At 33.2% G+C, this 21,944-nt stretch overlaps 1 protein-coding gene across 1 annotated transcript in view; it reads right to left on the bottom strand.

The window, feature by feature from the left end:
• ALCAM (activated leukocyte cell adhesion molecule) overlaps positions 1-21,944 on the bottom strand; it is a 247,927-nt gene that overhangs the window by 54,183 nt on the left and 171,800 nt on the right. Inside the window, exon 2 of the mRNA XM_074214405.1 lies at positions 4,198-4,298. Coding sequence (XP_074070506.1) covers positions 4,198-4,298 — 101 coding nt within the window. The remainder of the gene's footprint in view (positions 1-4,197; positions 4,299-21,944) is intronic.

Here is a 21,944-nt window from a genome sequence, read left to right as displayed (position 1 = left end):
AAAAAAATAGAAAATAGCAGAGTCTAAACATTTTAAGTCAATGAGTTTAATTTCAATTTTTGGCAAAGTGTTAGAATATATTATTAAAGGGTAGTTTGTCAGAATTTAGAAAGGGAAGTAGAGATCCTTAAACTCTATCATGGTTTATTTGAAAGCAGATCATTCTGAATTAACCACATTAACTTTTTTTGATAAACTAATGTATCAGGCAAATGCATGTAACAAAATATATTTAGATTTTTAGGAAAGTTCATTATGCTACTCTTGTAAATGAGATGGAAATGTATTAATATAGTCAGAAGGATTCAGAACTGACAGGCTCAAAGAGCATTTTGGGGTAGGTTTCTAGTGAAGTGCCCTAGGGATAGGTCCTTGATCCTAGTTTTAATCAATGGGACAACTGGTGGTGTAGTGAATAAAGGTCTACCACCTAGAGTCAGTAAGACCAGAGTTCAACTACAGTCTTAAACACTTATTAGCTATGTGATCCTGAACATTTACTTTACTTCTATTGGCTGAAGTTTCCTTACCTGTAAAATGGAGCTAAATAATAACATCTATCTTCCAGGGTTGTTTCAGGATTAAATGAGATAATAATTGTAAAGTCCTTAGAAATATGGCTGGAATATAGTAAGTGATTCAGAAATGTCACCTATAATATTATTTATTATTGTTGTTATTATTATAGGAGGCATGCTTATCAAAGTTACAGATAAAACATGAAGCTGAGAAGAATAGCTAAAATAATTAATGCCAGAGATAGAATTTTAAAAAAATGACAGTTTAGGATAATGTATGCAGTCCAATAAGATTAAATTTTATAGGATTAAATGTCAAGTTCCATAGTTGAATAAAAAAAATCTAATTCTCAGAGAAGAAACAATGAGGTATAGCTACATAATATATTAAAAAAGGGTTTGGGGTGTTTTAGTGGATTGTAAGCTTGATAGAAGTCAACTGGGTGACTTTGTAGCCAAATAAAAAAATAAAAGTTAATGTTCCCTGCTATATTAATAGAGGAAGGATGTCCAGAAAGAGAATTGATAATTCTGCTGTACTCTATTCTGGTCTTACTACACCTGCGGAACTTTGTTCCCTTTCGGATACCACACTACATGAAAGTCATAAACAAGCTTAAGTTCATTCAGAAGAGGATTCTGCAGATCATACCACAAATGGTCAGTTCAGGATAATGAGCAGGTTTAGTCAGGGTAGGTGATTTAGGAGGAATGCCTAATTCTTTGAAGGACATTAACATGGAAGAAGGATTAGATTTGTCCTGCTCAGAATGAGAGAGCAGAAAGAATTTAGAGCAATGGTTTAAGTTGAAAAGAATTCGATTTAGTCTTGATGCAAAGAAAAAAAAAGGGAAAAAACCCTTCCAATGAGTCTAAAACTAGAATAAGATCATTTGAAAGATGATAGATTCCCTCTTGGGGGAGATTGCAAACAGAAGACTAGTAAGGTCTTTTCTAATTCTGAGATTATCTGGGTTTGTGATCAGATTTTTTTTAGAGTAAAATTCTAATTAAATCCATAACATACATATTTTTGCCAGATGGCTAGAATATTTCTCTTCTAAGTATATTAGTATATTTGCCCCACTATGGAATTATGGAATTTCTCTCTTTCTCTCTCTCTCTCTCTCTCTCTCTCTCTCTCTCTCTCTCTCTCTCTCTCCCTCTCTCTCTCAATTCTTATTTATGTAAATAGGAAAAGACTGTTACTTTCAGTATTTTATAATATAATTATGTCATAAACTATTCTTTATGGAGACATTATAAATAGGAGATGTGAGAATGTTTTCTACTGTTAAAAGAAAAAAATTGCTTAAATTACTTTATGGGCAGTAAGTGCAGAAGGAAATAGATTTGGAATCAGAAGACCCTTCAGGTAGTGGGAGAGCAGATAAGTCTTTTTCTAAGGTCTTTCCAGATCTAAGTAGGGGATCCACTGAACTGCTTTTGTATAAGTAACTGGACAACAAAAAATTATCTTTGTGAGACAGCCATTATTGTATTTCCCTCATTTGCAGACAAAAATTAATCTTACCCCACACTTGTTACTAGGTTATAAGCACACTCTATTAAAAAAAATCTTAGTCCTAGCCACAAGAAAGATGAATCTGTCTCCAAATCAGAGAGAGAATAGTTAGGGGGATGAACTGGTGACACAATTGGGTGGGAATTATGATATGCACTACAGTTGTGACAATGAGAATAAAAGGAAAGAGTAGAGAGGAAATATATTCCATATGATCACAGATTTAGAGCTGGCAGGGACCTCAAATAACTACATAGTCTAATCTCATTTTACATATGAAGAATCTGAGGTCCAAGGAGAGTAAATGTCTTGTCCAAGGTCACATGGATGGTATCCATTAAAGCATGAACTCAGATACCTTGATTCTAGAACCTATACTTTTCTAACTGTAACATGATAATGATTTTTTTTTAGGTTTTTGCAAGGCAATGGGGTTAAGTGATTTGCCCAAGGCCACACAGCTAGGTAATTATTAAATGTCTGAGATCAGATTTGAACTCAGGTACTACTGACTCCAGGGCCTGTGCTGTATCCACTGTGCCACCTAGCCACCCCCATGATAATGATTTTATATAAGAAATGGAGGGCAAAGTCAAAGTCAATGAACATCAGTTTCAAGTATGAATGGCTGGGTAAATGGTGACAACAAGGAGAGAAATGAAAAAGTCCAAAGAAGTAGTTATATTAAAAGAAAGAAGATAAGTTCTCCTTTGTCATGTTCCATCAGAGGTGTTGCTAAGAAATTCAGGTAGAGATGACTGAAAAGTAGTTAGGAATGTGAATCAACTCAAATGAGATAATAAAGATGGTTAAAGAGATTTGGGAATCACTTACAGTGAAGGTGATAGTGTAAGTTGAGAGAATAGATGATATCCATTAGGCATAGAGTACAGAGATAAAAACTGAGAAAATCTTAAGGAAAAAGGAAGATTAAGTGAAGAAGTGATCACAGAGGTAAAAACATCATTAGGAAAATATGGTGTGAAAAAGCTGAGAGTCAAAAAAAGCACCATGGGTCAGCAATGTTAACTGTTCCATAAAGGTCAAGGAAAATGAGGTCTGACAAAAAGGTCATTGGATTTAATGATTATGAGGTCATCAGTGACCTTTGAAAGAACAGTTTCAATAGAACAATGAGGATCAAAACCAGATTTTGAGAGGTCAAGGACTGAATAGGGTTTTCTCCATAAACTTTAGTAGTGAAAGGGAAAAAGGGAAGTGAGCTTATAATTAGAGTGTATATAAGATATGCTTCATCTTGTTTACAGTTAAAGGCCAAATATTAAGACTAAGTAGAGGATCAGGAGGTGTGTGTGTGTGTGTGTGTGTGTGTGTGTGTGTGTGTGTGTGTGTGTGTATGAGAGAGAGAGAGAGAGAGAGAGAGAGAGAGAGAATGTAAGTGATAAAACAATGTTTTGGATGATGCAGCCTAAATTTAGAGGCTATGACAAGTAGCAGGGTCATATCTTCCCCTTAGATGAGAATAGAAGAGAGAGTAAATAATTACTCTGAGAAATTTGTGAAGGCAGGAAATTGAAAAATTATGACCTTAATTTTGCCAAAAGGAAAGGCCATGGATGAAAGAGGAAGAACAAAAGAGATTAGTAGATGGTAAAATTTGGGATACAAATATAAAACATATTAAAAAATCCACTTAGATATTATAAATCTAATGAATAAATACCAATTTATTTGTTCTAAAATTGTTATTTTTACTGTGTGTTCAGACACTATACATTGAAACTGAATTGCGCTTCAAGTGACTTTCTCTGAAAAATTAATTTGGAAATCAGGGAACAATGGAGATACATTTAAATATAATTGTTGAACATTTAGACAAGGCACAAAGCTTTCTTGGTAAATCCTAGGAATATCACCACTTCTAATGCATAAAGATGTCTTTTCAGACTTATATGATCTAGGTGAATAGGTCGGGCATTTAGGGGAGGGAAGAGTGAAGAATAGATTCTGGCATACAGGACTCAAAGAATTATGCTTGTGGCATATTTATAAGACTAAATTTACCTTCATACATTTTACTTGACAGCAGAATATTGCAATTATGTTAATTTGAAGCTCCCATTTTACTCATAGAAGGAATTTTATTTGAAAATGGGAGACAATTAGACAAGTTCTAGGTAAGCTACTACTTACGTATTTCCATTTTCCAAACATAAGAGTCTGAGGTACTTCAAGACGGCAAGGCATAACAATGGTATCTCCATACACTGAATTTACAGTATATAATCCCAGGCCTAGGAAGGAAAAAAAAAAGAGGAAAAATGTTTAAGGTAAATTAATTAAGCCTGGTTCAAGAGTAAAAAGAAATCAGTGTTTATAAAGTTGGTTGGCTTCCCTTACTGTAATTATTTATCCTAAATGGTGTTACAAGGCAAAAAAACATATTTGTCATTCAAATCTTAATAGCTTTCCTTCACTAATTAACCTTTTAGATACTATAAAGCACAAAGGGAAAGGAATTGGACCTACAATTTTTCTGATATGGGAACTCTCAGATGAAGAAACTTTCTCTAGCAATACAGGTTGACAATGAGTCTGCAACTTATAGAATTGCCTTAAGCACTGATGGTTTAAGTGACGTGACCAAGATCACACCACCAATAGGTGTCAGGGCTTCAATCTGAACCCTTGGTCTACCTTGTTTCAAGATGGGCTCTAAATCCATCATGTACACTGCCTCTCCCAAGTATAGTTCAACTACTCAATACCTAAATCTATTCTTTTTGTACATAAATACTTTCTAAAGGAAAAGAACATGAAATGCATATTCTGAGGATAGACTTCACAGACACATAAACTTGTGAACGGTCATAAACAATATTTGTCTTTCTCAATTTAGAAAATTGCCTTGTCTTGAAAACAAAAATGGTCACTACAATTTTAAAAATGAAATAGTCATGATGACTTTGATAACAACTGACATTTATATATTTTTTGAATTAATATTTCCTTAATTTTTAATAGTGATTTTTAAAAAAGTAATATTATCTCCACTAAAGTTAACACTGAAAATGCAGATCCTGGATGAAACATGAGTACTCTTTACCTTTACTGATATAAGTAAAGGACAGACAAAATTTCCATAAAATTTACTGAAAAATATGCATGCTGATCATTTTGGTTCTAACAGTTGTCATCTGTTACAATTTTCCTACTGTCAGGATCTGCAAGAACACAAATCATTATTTTGCACACTTAATTATTTTCATAGTGTTGGAAGAACCTTCAAAATTTCTAAAGTACCAATCTCCTTTAAATTTTCAAGTTAAACTATTGATTCTCTCTGCCAAGAAGTACATTTAAGACAAAATTGGCTGAAAAAGCACAGTACTTTTGCATGTGCAATCTCATTTAAAGTCCCACAGATTCTGTGAGGTAGGAACTTTGAGAATCATAAAGGGTAAAGGATGGTGATCACAAAGTTAGTAAATGGTTATGGCAAAATCAAGTCCAGTTTTCCTGACTCAAGTTCCTGTTCTCTATCTACTTTTGCACAAGAAGTCATCTCAACCTGGATTTGAATACTATTTTAAGATTTATATAACTCTTCCTTAAATTAAGGCTTAACATTTATTTTAGGGAAGTGTTTTGTAAACCTTAAAGCAGTATTAATAGGGTTTTACATATATACAAATATATGTATATATATATGTATTCAAATATATATATATAGAACCATTTTAATAGATGAGAAAACTGAGGTTTCAGTTATTTGCATAAATAGAATTTAGTGTTCTTTCCACAGAACCACCCAATTACTTAATTCATAACATACTTAATTTTTATTCACAATATGACTTAATGAAAGGAAAAAATGTTCATATTACTTAAGGCACCAACATTAGGATAGTTTAGGCTTAAATTTTAGTTTTAAAATGAATAATGAAATTGCATTAGTGATTGTATCACATGAATATACTCTTTGAGCTGTATTATATCATAAAATGATTTCCTAAAATTTCTTTCAAATGTTTTAACTCTATAACTCCAAACAAGATTTGTTACTAATAAACATAAATTACTGGGGAAAATGAATCACATAAAGATATGGTATAGGTAATTCACATTTTATTGTTATATCATTAATCTTATATGCCATATATATATATATTTACCATATCTATGTTATATAATATTAAACTATGATACATTTAACTTATTTTAAACACTGGTATGAAAATATTATGACAATCTAGAAGGCTAAATTCTTTTAACTTTGCCAATACTTGGTTTAACTGAGAAGACCTTCAAAATTTCCATAGATACACAGAAGATCAAGACTCAGTGGCCCTTGGAAATATGTTTAATTGGTTTTAGAGTTTGATTAACACCAGGGAAAAAATAGACAGAAGACATTTAATCCACCAGGTGGTGCTGAAGAAACGCAGAGTTAAATGACCTAAACACTTCCTCACTAAAATAGCTTTACATTTTGCTGAGGTCTACAGGGGTGTGGTGAAAATTGTCTTAACCAATGTATTACAAACATCAAAACCTTATTATAAATAAACTTTAGATAAAGAGAAATGAAAAACATTCAAAGCAAAATTGTAATTAAAGTAATAATTCAAATATTTGTCAATTGCCACATTTATTCCCTTAAGCATCCCTCCCCACAAAATCCATAAATTTTTATGCAGATATATATGTATTTAAACATTTATATACAACATATAAATATATGTGCATATATATATATATATATATATATATAGAGAGAGAGAGAGAGAGAGAGAGAGAGAGAGAGAGACAGAGACAGAGACAGAGACAGACAGAGAGAGTGAATATGAAAACAAGAAGGAAATAATTGGATTTACAGTATTTCAAATAGGTCTCAACTATACACTGAAAAGAGATTTGAATGTGTTATAAAGAGGTTTACTTGAATCACTGCTATATGCTAACTCACAGTGAAAAATTACCTTGATGGAGCCTACACTGTTCTCTTTTTCCTTTATAGTTAAAAAAGTTAAATCCCCCTGAAAGTTGCTACAGTAACAAGTCTAAACTACCCCAAATGCTAGACCACCTAAAAAGGCTGTAAAAAAAGTAAAGAATGAAATAATGTTTCCCCTGTTAAAATAAAAGCTGTGGGATTTTAGAACTATACATGGAGGAATACAAATCAATGATAGCCCAGAGGATGGTATGTTTTGTCTTGTTTCAGAACTTTAGGTTTTCAGAAACTCTTGGTTCAGAAAAATCACCTTTATTGCTGTACTATGCAATAAATGACTGTATAGAGGGCTGTCAGGGCTTAGTCAAATTAGGAAAAACTAGGATATACTACAGGAAGATCAAACCACCTACCCAGGCCTCTTAATTCTGTTATTCCCAAACTCTTCTTTAAAACAAAATAAAACAAAAGAAAATTTTAAAAGGATACCCTCTTTCACATTATTTAGATCTTTTTTTCCCTTCCATGATTTCTCCTTCCATGACATTTCTGAATAAAAAGAAAAACAAAAACAGATCCAGGAAAATGAATCATCCTCAGAATAGCAAGCAAAGTGCTAAATAGAGTGGACAAACAAGGACAAAAGAGAAGACAAAAATTACCAAAAGGGATGTAGAAGAAGGAAGAAATAACAATGATAAGGATAACAGATACCAATGTTCCTCTTTCCTCTTCCTTGAAGAGAAAATATGTCTATTGCAAAAAATCTCTATAGTAGTGGCTCAGAAACTCAATAAAGGTTTCTTAGGAAGATATTGTATCTGTAGGGCTAGAAATAAGATTTTCAGAAAGACTGAATTACTTTGAAATAAAAATGCTGTACAAGGCAAGCATGAGAATACAAAGCTTAAAAAGATGGTATAAGATGTTAATCTAGAAGTGGATTTCTTTATTAGACTTGATTTGGTAGAACAAAAGAAATCAATTTAATTCAAACATTAAATTTCTACAATGAGCAAGGTGGTATTCAAGGTCTTAGGGATGCAAAGTTAAAACTGAAACTGACCCTGTCCTCTAAGTGTTTATATTCTAAAAAGAAAAGTCAAAAAGATTTTTAAAACTTGTTCATTTCCACTTCTATCTTAATGAAAGTACCCAACACCTTGCTATTTATTTTGTTCACCACTGGCAAACATAAATTTGCATTTATTTAATTAGGAAATCAAAGATAACCATTTCCCTTGGGAATTTCCTATCCACAATACTTCTACAAGTACTATATTGAATATTTTGAAACTATGAGGTCTGGAATATTGTTTACTTTTGTAATCTTTAGTTTTGCAAATACTTTTTATATTTATATTTTGTTTTAAGTTATATTCTACTCCTAATAAAAGAAAACAAAAAGTCCTTGGAACACTGAAAGTTATTAGCAATTCACATAATTTTCCCCTTCAAGGAAATTTGGGGGATTTAAAAGTCAGGAGTTGAGTTATGAGGACATTGCTATGATATTCCTTATCCTCCTCTGCCTGTGGTAACCACAGGATAAATGCTTTACAAAAATCAAAACTTACAGCCAGTCGTGTGTTTGTTTGTTTGTGTGTGTGTGTGTGTGTGTGTGTGTGTGTGTGTGTGTGTGTGTATGTGTATATTATTCACTGTCCACTTCTAGGGAAACAGTTCCAAAGTGAAAGATTTGTCACTTATGGATGCCCAACCACCTGGTTGGTCATTGAGCAGGAAGAACTCAGTGAATCTTGAAAAGGGAGTGACCTACCTTTGTTCTCCCTAGTCTTCTTGTTTGAAGATTGTGCCAGGACTACTTGAACCTCTTCCTGAGGGTTGGGAGGGGGAAGGGGGCTTGAATTCTAATGAAATATAAATTGATTCTAAACATTAGAGAAAAGTAGTCATTAGGGTTAATTATTGGCTCCTCTCCTCTATGAATAAATATCAGGAAAGAAGGTAGAAGAGAAAGATGCTACAAAACAAGCACTGGTTTATATTCTCTGGGTTTATCTGATGATATAAGGATACAAAATGACTTTAGAAAATGCTTTTCAAAATCTTTCACAAATATGTCAGCTTCTCTTCTATGCAGTATATATAACTACTGTGATAAGATGACCATTAGTTTGGGCTCTGGCAATTGACCATAACAATTTGGTGATGTTAGCTTCCTAATTTTTACAGATGTCTTAATTCTTTCATATGAAGTGTCAGCTAAGACCTACCAGTTCTACCTTTTGCAGGAGAAAGAGCTGTTTATCCTTATTTCCTTGCCAAGCCTAAATTGGGAAATTACATTTTAGTTTACCAGAATTCCCTCTGTAATTTTAGTTGAATAAATTATTCATAGCTTTGCAAGCTAAAGACTATTGGGTCCAGTTACAAATACAGAATGGTTGCCATATTTTTTTCTTGGAGCAACTGCATTTTAGAATGTGTGATGGTTTAGGATTGGTGGGGAGGGGTGTATAATGCATGTTGTGAGTATATTGGTACATTCCATGTGTATGGACAGACATGTATAGAGATATGCACATAGTAAGCTTTTAAACAGCTTTTCAGGTCTTCTGGTTAGAAAGTAGTATATAAATGTACACGGTTATTATGAATTATTACTACTATGATTACTACTATCAAAATGACATGGCATACAATAAAATGTGGAAATGGAAATTATACTTTTAGAGAAATATGCAAATATTTAAGTATTTTCACAAAAGGTTATTAAACCAAAAGTGAACAATGTAGCCAGGAAGATTAATAATAGAATTAGAGGAATAGGTTGACCAGATATAAAAATAATCTCTCAACCATAACATTCTGGACTATAGGAAATTTGTCAACATGAGGCACAAATCAATAAAAGTAAGTATTTTGGGAAGGGGGGGAATTTTTAAATAGAACCTGACAAAAATGTCTACATAAAATATAACTTTCTAGAGAATATAACTACTTTTACATTTTGTACATCAGATGCTTTACAGTTAATTGTTATTGTACACAATTTGAGGAATCACTCACTGGTGCTAAAGTATAAGGACATTTGGGATAGAGAATAGGTCATTTCAGAATGCCTGACAATATCATTACCTTCTGAGTGACAAAATAGTACATTTAACTATGTTGAATGGCATTTCAATAGATAGATTCTACTATTTTCTTTGGTAATTTATCCAGAAGTCACCATCACTATCACTATTTACTGCAGTGACAATGAAACATTGCCAGTCAACCAATGAGAATTTTATTTTATAAAGCATTGCTTTGTTTCACAGACTCTGCTAAGTACTGGGGACAAAGACAATAGAAATGGTGGTGGCTGTGGCTATAATAATAGCTAGTATTTATATATAGTGCTTTTTATGGTTTTTTTTGCAAGGCAAACGGGGTTAAGTGGCTTGCCCAAGGCCACACAGCTAGTTAATTTTTAAGTGTCTGAGACCGGATTTGAACCCAGGTACTCCTGACTCCAGGGCCGGTGCTTTATCCACTATGCCACCTAGCCGCCCCTATGTTCTCTACTCTTTACAACTATCTTGAAATTACCAATAACATTGAAAGGTAAGTGCTAGTATTATCCTCCTTTTGCAGTTGAAACTGAAGCAAATAGAAGTTACATGATATGACCAGGGTCACATATATCTGAAGTGTCAGATTTTCCTATCTCTGGATATGCTACTCTTTTCACCAAACCAACTAGCTGCCTAAAAAAATGAAATCATCTCAAACCCTCCTGGGGATTATATTATTTTGGTCTGTCAGACAAACATGTATTAAGTTTCTGCCATTAACCAGAAACTGTGCTAAGTCCTAGGAATATAAAAAAAGAGTAAAAGCTAGTTCCAAGCTCTCAAACTACTGAGTCTACTGAAGAAGTTAACCTTCAAACTATTATGCACAAATAATCTATATATGAGATAAATTGGAAATAATAGAGGGGGGGAAGGCATTAGGATTAAAGCTCAGGAAAGGATTCTTGTAGAAGATAATATTTTATTTAAGACTTGTACAAAGGCAGGAATCCTGGAAGTGGAGATGAAGTGGGAAATGCCTAGCTAGGAGATGGAATGTCTTGATCAAGGATCAGCAAGGAGGTCAATATTCTGAATTACAGAGTACTATACTAGAAAGGCAGCAGAGGGGTCAAATTATAAAACAAGTTTGAAAGCCAAACAAGATTTTGTATCCTATCCTTGAGGTGACTGGAGGTTTAATGAGTAGGGGAGTGACATAGATTTGAACTTTGGGAAGATCACTGATAGCTGAGGGAAGGAGAGACTGAAGGGGAGATAATTGTGGCCGCAGATTAGCCTGTAGGCTATTGTAGAAATGCAGAAATGAGGTGAGGAGGGTTCACACCAAGGTGTAAGGAATATCAGAATAGAGAAAGACACAAATGAGACAGATGAAAGCAAAACTGATAGATACTGGCAATAGATTGAATACAAAGAGTAAAAGAGAGTGAGAAGTCAAGGATGACATCTAGATTGTGACCCTGGCTGATTAAAAGGATGCCTTGGTTGTTTTGTCATTTTCAGTCATGTCCAACTCTTTGTGACCTCATTTGGAGTTTTCTTGGCAAAGATACTAGAGTGATTTGCTGAAATTTCCTTCTCCATTTCATTTTATATATGAGGAATGTGGGGTAGATAGGGTTAAGTGATTTGATCAGGTCACATAGTAAGTGTCTGAGACCAGATTTGAATTCAGGAAGATGAGTTTTCCTGACTCCAGACCTGGTGCTCTATCAATTGCAGAAGGATGATAGTATCCTCAATAGTAATAGGGAAGTTAGGAAGAAGGAAGGTTTGGGGGATCAGGGAAAGATAATGTTTGGTTTTGGAAATCCTGAATTTAAGATGTCTAAAGTATTTACAATTACAGATGTCTACAAGTTGTTGGAAATATGAGACTGGAAGTCAGCAGAGAGATTGGGAATGGATAACAGCAGAGAAATGATTATTGAAATTCATAGGAGATGGTAAAATCATCAAATGAAAGAGTATAGAGGGAGAAGATAAATGGGCATAGGTCCGGAACATCATAAAGTGTTTGAGCAATCAGGAAAAAAGTAATGTTAATGATTATTTAGAGAGAAGAGAATATCAAGGAGGAAAAGGGCAATTGACATGTCAATGGTTGCAGAGAGATCAAGAAGGATGAGAATAAGAAAAGGTCATTAGATTTAGCAAGTAAGAGATCATTAGCAATTGCTAAATCTAACATCCTTGTATTTTATCCCAGAGGTAAAAGGGAGTTTTTGGAGTTTCTAGAGCATAGAAGTGGCATGTACAGAACAGTATTGTATAACTATATTTTGTCAGCTATGTGGAGGAAGAACTGGAGAGTCTAGAGGCTTGAATCAGAGACACCAATAGAAAGGTAATAATTCAGTTAAGTGGTGATAAGGATTTGAAGTAATGTGTTAATTGCATGAGTGTAGAGGAACAAATAATGTTTAGGAGAGGAAAAATCAACAAAACTTGGTCATTGAATTTGTGGTTTGTGATTGGATTTTAGGGTGAGGAAGAGCATCAAGAAAAGAATGATTCCAATATTGTGAACTTTAAAGAAGATGGGTAAATGATGACTTTTGTGGGAAAAGATAGTGAAATGCACCAAATTTAATGAGTTTAAAGACTGTCTTTTTTTGTTGTTTGTACTTGTAATCCTAGTACTTAGGTCAATGTTTAACATAAATTATTTAATTAATGCTTTCTTTAACTAGTTCCCAAAGATTTATTAAAAACTTCAGTGCAGCTGTGTTAGTCCTGATACTTTAGATGTATATTGTTTAGGGACAGCTAGGTGGTACAGTGGATAGAGCAATGGTCCTGGAATCAGGAAGACCTGAGTTCAAATTCAAAGTCAAACACTTAATAATTACCTAGCTGTGTGAACTCGAGCAGGTCACTTAACCCCACTGCCTTGCAAAAAACAAAGCAAAAAGAAGTATATTGTTTAAGGGAAATAATATAGTGTATAGATACACATAAAAAAGACAACAGAAATCAAATATGATTCAATGGAGTCGAGCATCTGAGACTGAATCCACATGCTGGGATCATGGGAATTTGTTTAGCTTCTATCACCCTCAGTTTCCTCATTTATAAAATGGAGATCATAATATCTTAAAACCTACCTCACAAAACTACTGGAAGATTCAAATGAAATAAGTTAAATCACTTTTCAACAAAAAGGGCTATATAAATGTCAGTTGATATTATACCAAAATTACATTTTTATAGAATGAGTTGGGAACAAGGTCAAACTATTAAAATTGATTTTCCACAGAAAGTGTGAGGGTGAGGAATTAATATTTTTTCCTAAGGCATGGTTTTCAACCTAGGATTTGTAAACTGTTTTTAAATTAATAACTATTCTAACATAATTGGCTAGGTAGTAGATCCATGTGTTGTAATTTATACATTTAAAAATCTTTTCATAAGAAAGGGTTCCTAGACTGTTCACATGCATTTACATGCATGTACACACACAGGTTAAGAATTCCTGCTTTAAGGTTTTTACCGGGGGAAATAAATGCTGGCATAGAATAATTCTGACAGATAAAGCAAACTTTTTATTCCTCTTCCTTTTATGAATGAATTGCCTTACAAAAAGACTTAATTAAAAGCAAGTGAAATACTCAGAGGACTTGCTTAAATATTTAAAGTCTATTGCTTTCATTTAATAAAGCTGTTTTTTTCTGAATCAAAATAGTACAAAGTACTGAATTTTATTGTACAATTAACATTGGGATACTCATTTAACATATCTCTGGTCCTCAATTTTTTCAGCTATAAAAAGAGATTACTTAACTAAATATTCTAGAAAGTCCCTTTCAACTTTAAGTTATATGATTTTAAATAAACTAAATATGTTCAGTCAGGCTATAAAAAACTAGATTTATAAGAAACTTATAAAATTTATAAAAGACTACAGACTTTTAAGAAACCCCAAGGATCATTCTGTTAAAGCCCTAAACTCAGAAAGTTTGACTTGCTCACATAGCTGGAAAATGGTACAACCAAGAGTCAAATTCTGATGTCTTTTGACATCAGAATATATGTTCTTTCCACTACATCAAATTTACATTTACTGAGGCTTTATAATGGAAACATTATGTGTTAAAAATGTAATTTAAAATCTGATTTGTCTAGAGAAACAATATTAGATAACAGATTAAATTAATGTACCCATTTTTAAATTTGAATAACCACAAAACATTATTAAAGCACAAATTAAGGGCATGTCAATGGATTTTATGTCTGCCATCTGAGCACTAACCTAGCTAAGTTCCAATCCTCACCATGATGGTAGGATGATGCTGAATTTTTTTTTCTGCACAGAAACTTATGAAGATTTTAAAAATTGGTGAAAGGAGTAGTTGAATTGCTGAAATTTTGAATCCATGGAATTATTTTAGTAATGTTAGCTCCAGATGCTAACATAAAAAAACTTTTTTATAGTTTTTGTTTTATTGTTATTCAGTCATGGCCAACTCTTCCTGACCCCATTTTGGATTTTCTTGGCAAAGAAACTAGAATGTTTTGTCATTTACTTCTCCACCTAATTTTACAGGTAAGAAACTAAGGCAAAGGGGTTAAAAGACTTGCCTGGGGTTATATAACTATTAAATTTCTGTGGCTGGATTTAAATTCACAAAGACGAGTATCCCTGACTGCCGGCTCAGTGCCATCTAGCTGCCCTTAGTTTATCATTAACCAACTCTAAAATACTCAAACACTTTTTACAATTTCTTCAGTGTAGGTATCCACTCTAATGATGCAGTACTCAGCTCTTCCATGCTCATCCATTTCCTCCTAAGAATTCATCACAGGCTAGGCAACCAATACCTTGAAGGACTTCCTAGAGGTTTCTTCAGATCCTGAGTATATAAATGGAGCACATAAAAGTATCTATTGACTAATCCCATGCTTTTGATACATGATCAATTTCTTTTTTTGCTTACACATTTATTTGATATCATCTTATACTCTGCTTCTCCTTTGTAATTCCCTGTTCAAAGTATTTTTCATTATCATATCTCTTCACTGTTCTAAGGTTGATTTTCACTTTAATTTTCTGGATACTATATATTTCTATGACTTGTAGCCATACAACATCATTAGAAAAATGTTAGTATTAAAAGGATAAGTTTTTTCAAAGAGCATCTTAGAGTTATCAAAAGAATTGCACCATGTTCTCATTTTTAACTCTTGATCCAAATCTTTGCCCATATGCTTTGTAATCTTCTTTCTCTTTCTTCCTTCCTTCATTCTTTCTCTCCTTCCTTCCTTTTTTCTTCTTCTTGCTCTCTCTAACTCTAGACTGAGCTTTGGTTTTATATACATATATATAGATATTTGCATATTAATTGTATTATATTGCCTATAGAGAAACAAAAAAAGTAACCATTATATTACAATGATTAAATGTTGTATATGTTTCTGTGCTGGAGATTTACAATATTAGCCAAAAAAAGGAAAATCTAATGAAATGAAGAAAGCACAGTATTTATTATGATTAAAAAAGGACAAAAATGTATGGTGAAGGGAGCTATAAAAGACAAAGGTTGACTGTTTGGTTTCATCTAATCTCTTCCCTGCCCTCATTCTAGTTTAGGATTATAAATTTATAAATCAAAGGAATTTCAAAGGAAACTCAATGGTTATGTTTTTCAATCTCTTAATTTTAGAGATGAGGAAACTCAGGCCCAGAGAGATTAAATGACTTATACAAGGTTGCAGAGGTTGGAAGCAAAAGAGCTCACACTGTGGCTCAGGAAAGGCTTATACAATAAATATTTTGTATTTACAGGATATTTATAAAATTAGCATTTTTCGGGTGGCTAGGTGGCACAGAGGATGGAGCACAGGCCCTGGAGTCAGGAGTACCTGAGTTCAAATCCGATCTCAGACACTTAATAATTACCTAGCTGTGTGGCCTTGGGCAAGTCATTTAACCCCATTTGCCTTGCAAAAACCTAAAAAATATCCAACCCCCCCCATTTTCTTCAAGTTTATCTTTTTGACTAACTTGGACCTGATGCAAGAAGAATTGAATTACTCTCGTTTCTATATATAGTTTCTCTCAATTCAGTTAAGCAACCTATAAAATGAGAGGAAGTGTTGCGGTGGATAGAGAGTCAGTCTTAAAGGTTCAAGTCCTGTTCTGATACAGATTGTGTGATCTTGAGTGACTTTTCAGTGCCCCATGTCTTGACAACTGGACCACTGAGAGGTCTAGTCTACAAAGCAAGAAGTTGCAAAGAAGGTACCAAACTGTATTCCTACAGAGATTTTCCTTATTATGAGTTTTCTATCCAAAAAAACTCAACAACACAGCATATGAACACAGTAAATAGTTAAAGCAATACAAAGGTAAACTGAATGTGTAATTTTTAATATCCTCCTATTAGACAGAAATCTCCCTGAGGATGAGGATATTTTTCATTTTCATATACCCAGCACATAGCTAGCACAGTGCTATGTATGCTATTTGTTTAATAAATGTGTTCAAATTGTATTGAATTTGGTTATTTGGCATTCTCTAGATACTATCATTTCAAAATTATTTCAGGTTTTCATTTTTAAACTGGTTGTTTAGTTATGATATAGGAACAGTTCTAGATATTTTCCTGAAACTACAGATATAAATAGAGTATACTGGGAATTTCATTTGGAAATCAGGAAGAGATAATTATTTTGAGAACCTATATTTGGTAATATCAGAAAAAATATGAATGACATATAAAAGATGAAAAAATATATTCTAAGATCCCAAATATTTCCTTCAACATAAAAGTCTACATTTAGGTATTAAGACTATCAATGTTAAATGAAGAATAGTATCATTTTCTCATGCATTTTTGATGCTAATTCCATTGAAACTATGAATGCTGTTCAATTATTTGGGCAAAAATAGTATCTACACTGTATTTGTGAAAGCACTATCATCAGCAATGCAGGTATAATACTCCACAAAAGACTCTAATTGCATCTTATGAAGTAAAGGAAACTTTTGGTGATTCCATACTATCTTCAAAAAAATTTTAAGACATTATGGTAATATTCAATTTGATTTACACAAATAATTCTGCATTGTGACAACAAAAAGACATAATTTAAAGAATTCATGATTCACAGTTTCAGGGCGGGGGAATTCTCTAGCCAATATAGAAAATTTTATACAAAAATATGTACCATCAAAAGATCTGGGTTGGAATCCCAGATCTAACATTTATGACACAATTTTAGAAAAACATATTTATTCATAACTTTGAGATTTACAAGATATACTTTTCACGACAGTCCTCTGAAACTAGTAAAGCAAGTCTTATAACTCCCATTTTAGATAGGAATAAAATGAAGTACATAGAGTGAGAATGACTTAACCAGGTCATATGAGTAGAAAGACCTCTATCCTAAATACAATTCTGGAGTCAAGCCAGATTTCGCTTGATCTAAATCCTGAGCATTTTCCACAACAACATCGCATTCTAGCTTTGTAGTCTTAAGAGAAGTTACTTCATCCTATTCCATCTGTGAAATGAGAGCTAGATTATTTCTAAAGTGCCTTTCAGTTTTCAAGCCCTATGATCCTATTGTTAGCACTGGCAAGAATTTTTTTTTTCTGATGAGAAAACAAGACCCAGAGAGATAAAAGAACTTACTCAAAATCAGACAGTTATTGAGGGGCAGATATCAGACTAGAAGCTATGTTCCTTGACAGCCTATTCAAAAATCTTTCTATTATACATCCTCTAACCCAAATAAATTCCAAATTCTAGAATAGCCTTTCAAAATATCTAAGAAAAATATAACATTTATTTTTTAGAGTTTGTTGAACAATACATACTAGGTTTTCTTTTCCTGGAATGTTACATCAGGAGTAGCCAAATCTTCCATTTTGCCAGGGTATCATAAAATTTTTGAATTAAGCATAAAAGCTTTGGGCCTTCTCTTCACATCCAGTCTGTTAATGTGGATTGCATCTCTGGTGATGGATTTGATCCATCAAATATGGATAAGTAAACAAGTCCAAAGTGGAAAAAAAACAATTTTGGAGATTCAGATTTTGTTTTCTTTAATTAAATTCTATGATGTTACCAGAGGGAAACAGAATGATGGAAGGAAAGAAGCAGTGAATTATGGATTTAACTAAGACATTTCTTTTTCTCACCTTTGGGAAAATTACTTAGATTAATATAATCCTTATACTAGAAGTAGTATATAATTTTTTAGAGATTTTTGAAAGGGAACAAAAGAAGACAGAATAGTTAGGTTACCTGATGTATAGAATTCCAAGCTGGGAATCAGGAAAACTAGTCTTATAGAATTGTTAACTGAGTGACCTAAGTAAGTTGCTAAACGCTGTTTGCCTCAGTTTCCTCATCTATAAAATAGCTGAAGAAGGAAATGACAAACAACTCTAATATCTACCAAGAATTTACCAAATGGGTCCACAACTGAAAAATTATTGAAACAAAATGGAGGTACTCTCAAAATATATATCAAAAATAAAAAAAATAAAAAATAAAGAAAAACTTTCAATTATTTACCAATATAATGACTTTTCATTGAGGCCTTAAGAAGGCAGTCTGGCAAAATGGCAAGAGCACTGGATCTTGAATCTAAGGATTTGAATTTGAAATTTAACTCTGATATGTACTACCTCTGTGGTCTTGGGAAGCCTCATGATTGTAAGTGTTCTTATCTATAAAATGAAGATGTCCTCTGAAGTGCCTACCAATTCTAGATCTACGATCAACTAGTCTTTATTCAAATATTTTTCAATTGTTTTCAACTCTTTGTGACTCCATTTGGGGTTTTCTTGGCAGAGATACTGGAGAGGTTTTCCATTTCCTTCTCTAGTTGTTTTTATGGATGAAGAAAGTGAGGCAAACAGGATTAAGTGATTTGCCCAGGGCACATAGTTACTAAGTGTCTGAGACTAATTTGAACTCAGGAAGATGGGTCTTTCTGACTTCAGGTTCTATCCACTGTATTACCTAATATTTCAATAGATTAGAAAATTGAGACCCTGAGAAATGAAATTGTGTGTTACAAACAAGAAGGAACATAGCTGGTATGTGAACCCAAGTTCTTGGACTCTAAATTCATCATGCTCTCTCAGATATGAAAAAATAGTGCATTTAAAAAAATTAATGAATTAATATTTATAATTAGCTGGCATTATCCACAGAACAGAAATAAAATGCTTTCCCTGCATAGGCCTTTCAATGTAAGAAACACTGATGAACAGGAACAAATAGAAACAATTAGAGCTCTGTTTCAATTTTGTTCCCCACCCCCCCAGGCAATATTCTTACTTGATAAGAGATACAAGTATAACAAGGTGAAAAATCACTTGAGAGAAAGTTTAAATTTTTGCTTGTTTGTCTGTTTTCTAAGACAATCACAAAATTATTAATGAACTCGAGTTTTGGGGCATGTGTTATAGGTTTGCTTGCTGCTTTAGACTTTTTGTACTTATCCGGAAAAGTATTACCTCTTAAAAAACCTTCATCTGAACAGTCATATAATTCAGTCAGTATGAAAAGTCCAACCAAAATGTTCTGCTAACCTTTTTTTCCCCTTGATCACACTTAACTCTCTAGCTCTAGGCTATTTCTCCTTCCTGGAGTAGCTCCTCCTCATCACATCCCCCATCCACCAGCCCACCTCTGAAATTTTCTTATATTACTTCAGGGTCCAACTTAGATATTGCTTTTCCCATAAAGTCTTCCCCAATGACCCCAGATAAAATGAATTCTCCATAAAATTTCTCAAAGACATTTTGGGCATCTTCTAATGTAAATCTAATGTAAATGTGTTATACTATGCTATTTTGTGCTATATTGTTCTTTCTGTATGACTACAACCACTTTGGGGGCAGGAACTATCATCTTTTTAGCCCTAATATCTAGCATATTATGTTGAACATAGGAAAAGTTTTGCAGTTATTGAAATATTAAATTGAATGGAATTGCTCAGTCACAGCTCATACTATCTGAGTTCAGAGCATCATTTCCTACCTCACCAAATCCTTCTTAAAGCATACTGGAATATTAGGTATGAGATGTAAAATCAAAATCAAAATCATAAGCAAGTAAATTTCATAATTCCTCAAAAGCAGGATAAACGATGCTCTTGCATGCCTAGTTAATAAAATATGGCATTCTGACAGATGGAAAAAATTATCCAAAAAATAGAAGGACTTTTTTGAAAGACATAATACTAGCTGAGAATTACCTGGGTTATAAACTTGAAAGAAGGAGTTATATCATATCTTTGTACATCTAAGTTCACATTTGCAGTTAATTTAATAAATATTAGTTAAATGTAACTAAACAATAATATATCCCTTATCTTTACTGTCTCCCCTGGTTTAGCCCTAGTTTTTTCCCTCATTGTTTAAGGCTGGCAGATTTTTTAGGATTTCCCCCCTTCCTTTTCATTGTTGTTTTTTTGTTTAGTCATTCAGTAAAATCTGACTCTTCATGATCCCATAGGACCATATTGTCTATGGGGTTTTCTAGGCAAAGAAAGGTACTGGAATAGGTTGCCATTTCCTTCTCCCTCCTTTTCATTGCCTACTTTAATTGCATTGACAATATTTCCTGAAAAGGCAAAAAAAAACCTTCTGAATTTTCAAGTCAAACCACAGAAAAATGTGTAGAGTGTGTGTGTGTGTGTGTGTGTGTGTGTGTGTATGTGAGAGAGAGAGAGAGGAATATATATCTCCAAATAGACATGCAAACTAAAAATTTATTTCCTGCCCTTCCATGGTCTCATTTAACATTAACTGAAATACAGGGGAGTAAACAAAAGAACTCAAGGACAAAGTCAGAGCCTCCATCAATAGAGGTGATCTGTATCACAGCATGGGCTAGGCCTGGATTTTTGGGTAAATCTCAGGAGGTGTACTAACTTTCTGACACTATGGAGACCTTTGATGTTCAGTGCGTTTTGAGTGACAGTAGTGCAGATTGTCAATTGCTACTTCATGATTATGTTCACTTCACACACTCTTTCCCACTGAGGTGCTAATACATTTGCTTCATCTTTCCATTTAAAAAGAATAAAAAAAGTCCTTTGATGTTTTACTTGTGGTCAGTGCTTGCAGAGATAATGACACTAAAAATTCCCCTAGATGAAAATTATCACATAACCTCTTCAGTTCTATTTTTTTTAGAACTTAAAATAATATACACACAATACTATGGCTGAGGTTAAAAGAATGCTTGCAACTCTTACACAGTAAAAGAATGCCAGGTCACAGAGAAGAGGAGCAATTTCTATAGCATGAGTTTAGAATGTTTCATATGAATTATCAGGAGTTTTGTTTAAAGATTTTTTTTAGGTTTTTGAAAGGCAAATGGGGTTAAGTGGCTTGCACAAGGCCACAAAGCTAGGTAATTATTATGTGTCTAAGGCAGGATCCGAACCCAGGTACTCCTGACTCCAGGACCAGTACTCTATCCACTGTGCCACCTAGCTGCCCCTAAAGATGTTTTTAATGTTATATCTAACATGTTCCAAAATCTTGCTCTTATCCTCAACTCTCCAAAAATAGCAGAGAATATACTAATTAAAGTCAATAAATAAACCCGTCAAACAAAATATTACAGAGATGTCTATGTTTTACAAGTAACAGAAAATCCTGATGATCATCTTAAAAATAAGATAGTCCTATGTAACTAACAAATTCTGGCATCATTGTTGGTGTTACTAAAGTAGGAATAATCACAGTCCCACCTTTCAATGTTGGTATGAACTATCATTTTTTCTTTTTGTTTTGGATATGCTGTTAATATTAATATAAAAGTACAATTCATGATATGAATTCAATCAAATATCAATCAGCAAGTATCTATGTGGTTCCTACTATGTGTTCACAATGTGAGAAAAGATTTAGGTCAATAAATCATAGACTTTCAGAATAACTCAAGCACTTTAATACTAAA

This window comes from Macrotis lagotis, chromosome 1, assembly GCF_037893015.1.
Source record: "Macrotis lagotis isolate mMagLag1 chromosome 1, bilby.v1.9.chrom.fasta, whole genome shotgun sequence".
Classification (NCBI taxonomy): domain Eukaryota; kingdom Metazoa; phylum Chordata; class Mammalia; order Peramelemorphia; family Peramelidae; genus Macrotis; species Macrotis lagotis.
The sequence above is the reverse complement of the archived record's forward strand: the minus strand, read 5'-3'. Positions and strand labels throughout refer to the sequence as shown.